Raw genomic sequence first — 6,517 nt, 5'->3', positions numbered from 1 at the left:
ATATATATATATATACACCCACCCACGCATACACACACACACCACACACACAAAAACTGCTGCTTCCCAGTCTGTCTGAAAACATTGCACCAAAAAAAAAAGGACAGAGAGAAGGAGAACAAAAATACCTCTCTTCTCTCTGTACAGTAGTTCTGTCAGTGAGGCAAAGCGATGACTCAGGTCTGTCTGCGTAAACGGCTCGCTTGTAAAGTTCAGATTTAGACTCCGTTTCCTCGTACAGACAAGTGTACAAGAGGGGCTGATGGAGAAGCAGAGGCGTCCCTGAAAGGAGCCCGTTTCAAATAAAGGCAGAGTTCAGGCAGTGAGCGAGCTCCCACAGGTCTCTCTCTCACACACAGTGGATCTGCAGGTAGATTCAGAATCCTCAGACCAGGAGGGGGCGCTATCCCTTTGGGGTTTTCTTGTTCTGGGCGTTCCACATGCCTCGTTTGGAGTGGTAGTAGTGAAAGAAGTTCCTCAAACGCAGTCTCTCTACCTCCAAACCATTCTGCAGTACCCTGGAGGGGGCGGGAGGGAGAAACAGCGGGTTAAAACTGGGTGATTTAAACTGTCGTGGGTTACAAGCTGCTTTCATTGGGAGGAACTATAACAGCCTTAGCAACTGTTCCTGGGTCATGTTCAAAATCCTGAAAAACATAATTTCTTTTATTAAACTGTCAATTTACCCAACTTACATCTTGGTGGTATGCAAACATGCAGATCATTTTAGTTTTATTTGCCCAATTATCCATCTGGCTGCTTCTAGACCCAAATTCAGATCATAATTTCAACACGTTTTGATAGCAGCGGCCTTTCTAACAGTCTTGTAAGTGACATTTCACACACTGAATATTTAAAAACCTTGCTTGCAATATTTATTGTGCAGACTATCTCCGTTTCTCCTGCTGTTTTTGTCCTGCACTTGCATCCTATTGGCATTGTGCACACTATCCAGCTTCAGTGCTTTAAAAGAGAACATTTACTATCTACACCTGAGGTACAGCAGAGACAATCCAAGACAAAAATATAAATATTGTACCCAAACAGTAATGACTTAATATACAGACGGTGGCAGCAATTGCATAAGCTTCTGTACAACATGATGCAATCTGGTACAACACAACGACCATTAAAAACGCATATAATGAATATAATGAAACAATTTAACTACAACTTCAAATGTTAAAATTGCTCCAACACACTCTATAATAGTATTCCCTGCAGGGGTACTGTGTGGTCTCGTTGCTGGGTTACCTGTCCAGCAGCTCCCAGTCCTCTCCCCCCCACCGGTCTTTGAATTCCTCTGTGTTCATCCCTCCGATCTTATCAAAATCTGACTTATAAATTCCAAACAGGCCAAAGCCGTTCACCTCCCAGTAACCTGTGGAAAGAACAAAAAGGAAATATTGGTCCCATTGCACGCCATTGCAGTACAAGTATGTGCTTCTGATGCAAGAACTTTTATAATGCATGTAAATTGAAATCCAGTATAATGAATGTAAAGTAGCTGTCTGGAACTGGGGAATGAGTTTGAGTGAAACTACCAAAACTTGAAAACTATGTTGATACGCAAGTGTGATTATTCCTGTATGAGTGTCCGTGCATTCGTGTAATGTGTGTGTGTGTGTTTTGTTGTGTGTTACCATCAGGCTCCTGTGGCGAACTGCCGCAGCTGAGTCTCATGACAATTGGAGCAAAAGCAAGGCGTCCCTCCACGCAGTGCTTCCGGATGCTCTCCAGGATGTTGAGAGGGAAGTGGATGTGCAGATCACACAGGAACACAATGCTGTGACTATCCTGCAAGAGGAAACACAAACAAGCACACACTTGTTACATCTATAAATAAAATCTAAATAATCTTTAGATGTTGAAGAAGCAAAAGGAAGAAAAGTGTGCATGGATGAGTCTGTGCATGAGCTGCATGTGTTCCTATTTGCCTATTGTGGGATTTTAGGATTAAAGAAAGTGGAGAAGTCTGGGCTCAGCATCTGTGGCTTGTCTTCACTTCCACAGCCTGCAGGTCATTCAGACATGAGTGACGGCCCTGTCATCCCTCCGTGACAGCCCTGACACTCAACTGACGGATCAACGTCTGTCCATATTGCCAGCCGTTCCACACCCCTGGGTGGGTGAGTGTGGATGCGTGTGTGACAGAGAGACAGCCAGAAAGCGGCGTAAGGGCGCATGCACACAAATAACCTGTGAAAGGGAATGGATGTGACAGCGATGGCATACACATGACAGAGGAAATGCAGCTAACTGTCTAAGCGATTCCCTGTCAGCCACAGCTGGGTTCTGTGGGAGAAGGCGAAGGGACGCAGGAGGCGGCTCGGAGGTAAGGGCGAGATCCACGGCCCATGACAGACCGGCCAAGCAGTTATGTATTCATTATGCATGAGTGTTCTTTCTGTCTGTCCATCAGTAAAGGTCATGCGGTCAGTGTGAGTCGCTGACCTTCAGTGAGTGTCTTTTTCCTGTCAGCTCGCATATTGTTGTCTTGCCTCTGTGTGTGTTTCTCTAACCTCAATAGTGTCCACTCCGATCTGCAATCCCGCTGAGCGCTCAAAGTTCCCTTCTCTCCTTAGATACTCATATCTGTCAAAACAAAAATATATACACACAAATATTCTAAAATGCATTTAATGTCCTGATGCACAGGGCTGATTGTGTCTCACACACACACACACACACACACACACACACACACACACACACACACACACACACACACACACACCTTGGTACACTGCTCTCTCTCAGTGCCTGCTCCACGTCCATGTCTTCACTCTCAAAGTCGACAATTATGATGTTGAAATTGTCATCTTTTGTCTCGTGATGAAGATTCTCCATGTCAGAGATGAACTGCTGGACCCAGCGAGCCTGGTTTTTCACTGAAGGAGAGTAAGAACAGAGGGAAAAGTAGATGGATCAAAGAAAATATAAAAACTGACCTCAATAATCTTAGTTTATTTTAGTTTTAATACTGTTTATTCAGTTTTGAAAGTTAACCAAAGTCCCCCTTTTGACTTACCTGGCACCACAAAGTGCACCATAACATCTTTCCTCCACTGCAGCATGACCGGCTGGCAGAGCAGCGGCTTAGCATAGGCGGTGCTCCAGGGGGTCGCTCCGGGCCGAACGGGGGACCTGGTGGAGGGAGGCGGGGGAGGCGGGGTGTCGAGGCTGGACGTGGCAGCTGATGGGGCCGAAGCTGGTGCCGAGGCCGGAGCAAAGTCAGTGTTCTCTAGACTTTCCTCACCTTGCCTGCTGCGGTGAAGCAGCAGGTAAATGTATTCCGACAGACGCACCACGCTGCGGCCTCTCTCCATTAGCTCCAGCTCCACGAGGTAACGGTTCCCTCTCGCCGAGTCGCGCCGCTTCTCAACGTTGACAATTCTCAGCAGGGTGTAGATCCTGCGGCAAAGACAGAATAAAAAGCTTCAGAAGACACAGATGATATGAAAGAAAGAGAGCGGATGCAAATACAGAATACACAGTTTCTTATTTTATTCTCCCAACTGGATTAATTATTGTTTGACTGTAGGCAGGCCACCTAAAAAAAAAAAGTGTCTCCACCTTATCTGCAAAGAGAGAAGTCTGCATGGTGCGATTTGGGAAGAAAATGAAAACAGAGTGGCCAAGCTTCTTTCCAAAAATGACGTCAATGTTTGTAAGCACTGCTGAAGAAAATGGTAATCGGCACATAGAGGACTGCTAACATGAAGTCAAAGCACTGGGGCATGACCAATGTGTTCTCAGTGAAATTACTTCTTGCTTTAGATAATGCTCAGCATAAGAAACCACATTTATACTGACAGGGTTGCAGGGAAACATAAACAGCCTTCTAGTCTCACATTATTCCCATTCCCTGCCCTTTATCCTCACCCTCCATTGCGTTCGTTGAGTTTCTCCATGTACTGCGCCAGCACGTCCACCACCTCACTCTCTGCCAGCTGGAGGTTGCCGGACACATTGCAGCGCAGGTCATTCCAGTCAGAGCGCAGCAGCTCAAAGTCCATCGGATTGACTGAGAAGGTCCTCTGCCAGTTGATGCTCTCCTCAGCCCAACCCGGCCGAGCCTCGACCTCCTCGTAGCTGTAGTCCGACATCTCGCCCTCCTCCGGTTCCGGCTCAGGGTCAGGGTCGGCGTCAGGATTAGAGCGACTTGTTTCCTGGCCGAGTTCTGGCGGGTTGGGGTCCGGGTCTGGCTGCTGATGGGACTCTGTGATCTCGGAGGTCCTGAGGTAAGAGGTGACCCGTGTTTGACCGTGGAGTGTGTTTTCTGTGGAGTTTAACCGTTTCTGGGTAACTGGAGCGGGATCTTGATGATGGGACAGAGGGGTTAGCGGGTCACCTTTGCCGGGTACATCAGCAGTGATAGGAGTCTTTACAACCCGGTGCTCCCCTTTCCTCTTGCTTTTCTCCTGTTGTTTTGCCCTGCGGTCAGACTTCTGTACACTTTCATCCTGTACATTGATGCTTCCATTGTGGGGCAATGTCTTACCCTCTTTTGTGGGGGGGTTGGGCCAGAGCTGAGGGGCACTAACAAGACTTCTACTTCTTGTTATGCCTCCTCCTTTGGCCCCCAGGTTCACCAGCCTTGTGGTCTTCCCGGTTTGGTACAGAAAGACCCCCGGGAACACCTCTCTCGGGTGGCGAGAAGCCCTCTCCTCCCTCCTCTCTCGACGCTGCTCCCTCTCCTTCTCCTTCTCCCGCTCCTTGGCCGGCCGAGGCCTTGTGATGTAGATCTTGTTCTCCTCCCTCTTCTCCTTCTTGTTTCCAGCGAGCTTGTTTTTGTCATCGTGGAGGTTGTTGCTATGGGCGGAGTTGCTGAGGATCTGCTTGGCTCGGCTGGCAAGGGCAGAGAGGGAGGACTTTTGGGGGAAAAGGAGTGAAGACTTTCTCAGTTTAGGCAGTGTTTCAGCTCCTTTCTCTCCTCCTCCGCCACCTGTTCCTCCTCCTTTCCTGCCAGGGCTCAACTCTGCAGGACCAGTGCGGATCCAAGTCAGGGAGCGACCTCGGACTACATTGTCCATGTCAGGCGGAAGCACCCTGGTATGGAGCTCCTCAAGTCCCTTCTTGGCATCCTGTCTCAGGTCTGTGTGATCTCTTCCCCAGTCTTTGTCCAGATCCCTTCCCAGCTGTCCATCTCTGTGAGGAAAATGTCTCCTTTCTCTTCGGTGTATGATACTGTTGACAGCTCCCTCCTCCTCTTCATCAGGGTCCGCCTCTTCTTCTCCCCCCTCTCTGTCAGCTTGTGTTGGCGCAGGCTTAGAGTGCTGATGGGAGGGGTAGGAGGTGTGGCTGGTCTGGCTGGGATGAGAGGGCTTCTTGGGCGACTGTGTGCCAACGATCTCTACCTCGTCCTCTACATCTACAACCTCCTCTTCATCTAAGAAATCTGGAGACATCAACACAAAGATGAAAGAGAGTGTGTCTACAGTACGTGTGTGTATGTATGTGTATGTGCGTAAGTGTGTGTTGGTTAGATTAGTTTACCATCTGGGTTAGGGAAGAAGAACGGTTTGTCGTCTTCCTCCTCATCCATCTTCATATATTTGTAGAACCCAAACCTGGCAGACACAAGAGGAGGCAGCACACACACTTTAACACACACAACCCCGCGCATTAAAAGAAGGTTGATGTTTCAATGTGCCTGGCAGCATAATAAACGTAATCTCTTGGTGAGAGGTCGCATGAATCACTGCCATCAAATTCACAGACACTTGAGCAGTTATTCTGCATAATCAGTGTATTTGTTCATGTATATAAGACAAAGACAAATGTTCCCTTTGCTCTCCAAGAGGTAAAACAAAATAATGTCCTTACTTCTCCAAATAGATAGGGGACTCTCTGTAGAAACACTTGTTCTCTCGCTCCATGTGGGTGAGACGTGTGAAGTCATTGGGGTAAACGAAGGACAGATAGACCTGAAGAAAGATTATATGTCAATCAAAAATTCAATAACCTCAGAAAACACTTAGAAAGGGGTTCATTCTGTTTAATCTAATACCGGCATTTAACCCGTATCCGCCTCTTGCTCTCCATTATGCTGTGTGTTTGCTGAAGTGATTCCTGTCAAATCTAAAATGGATTTGCTGTGTGATGTGGCTCTAATTTCCACTTAATCTCCGCAGCCAGTAGCAGCTACTGCAGTAACTCATGTTGTCCTAAAGGGGGGAGCAGCGCTCAACACTGCTTCCTCAATGTGTCGTGATCCAACGGGAGAGATGCAGTTGTAATGACCAAACCAGCATAGACCTAGCTTCTCTGCTCTTGTCTTGTCTTTACTCGTCAGTCGATCTGAATATTATGCTGACTCTGCAAGGGGATACTTGTAAGCAAGGTAAAATACTACTGTCATGCTATGTATAGTAATTTGGATAAGCCCATCAGTCCAATTTTGGTCGGAACTCACTCTCTCACACACACTGACCCACTAAACAATATGATGTTGAAAATACGTTTGAATAGATGAATTAACAAATGAGTTTATTCAAGGTTGAAAAATGAGTAG

The 6,517-nt window shown here is 47.3% G+C and overlaps 1 protein-coding gene across 1 annotated transcript in view; it reads right to left on the bottom strand.

The window, feature by feature from the left end:
- Positions 1-403: 403 nt before the first annotated feature.
- b4galnt4a (beta-1,4-N-acetyl-galactosaminyl transferase 4a) overlaps positions 404-6,517 on the bottom strand; it is a gene marked incomplete at its 3' end in the record, with an annotated part of 125,543 nt that continues 119,429 nt past the window's right edge. Inside the window, exons 12-20 of the mRNA XM_079223866.1 lie at positions 5,830-5,930; positions 5,500-5,573; positions 3,886-5,401; positions 3,032-3,414; positions 2,738-2,891; positions 2,523-2,595; positions 1,644-1,797; positions 1,255-1,381; positions 404-518 (exon numbers count right to left, since the gene is read on the bottom strand). Coding sequence (XP_079079992.1) covers positions 404-518; positions 1,255-1,381; positions 1,644-1,797; positions 2,523-2,595; positions 2,738-2,891; positions 3,032-3,414; positions 3,886-5,401; positions 5,500-5,573; positions 5,830-5,930 — 2,697 coding nt within the window. The remainder of the gene's footprint in view (positions 519-1,254; positions 1,382-1,643; positions 1,798-2,522; positions 2,596-2,737; positions 2,892-3,031; positions 3,415-3,885; positions 5,402-5,499; positions 5,574-5,829; positions 5,931-6,517) is intronic.

Source organism: Taurulus bubalis, assembly GCF_910589615.1.
Source record: "Taurulus bubalis genome assembly, chromosome: 9".
Lineage (NCBI taxonomy): Eukaryota > Metazoa > Chordata > Actinopteri > Perciformes > Cottidae > Taurulus > Taurulus bubalis.
Note: the sequence above shows the minus strand (reverse complement) of the source record. Positions and strands in the feature narration are given on the sequence as shown.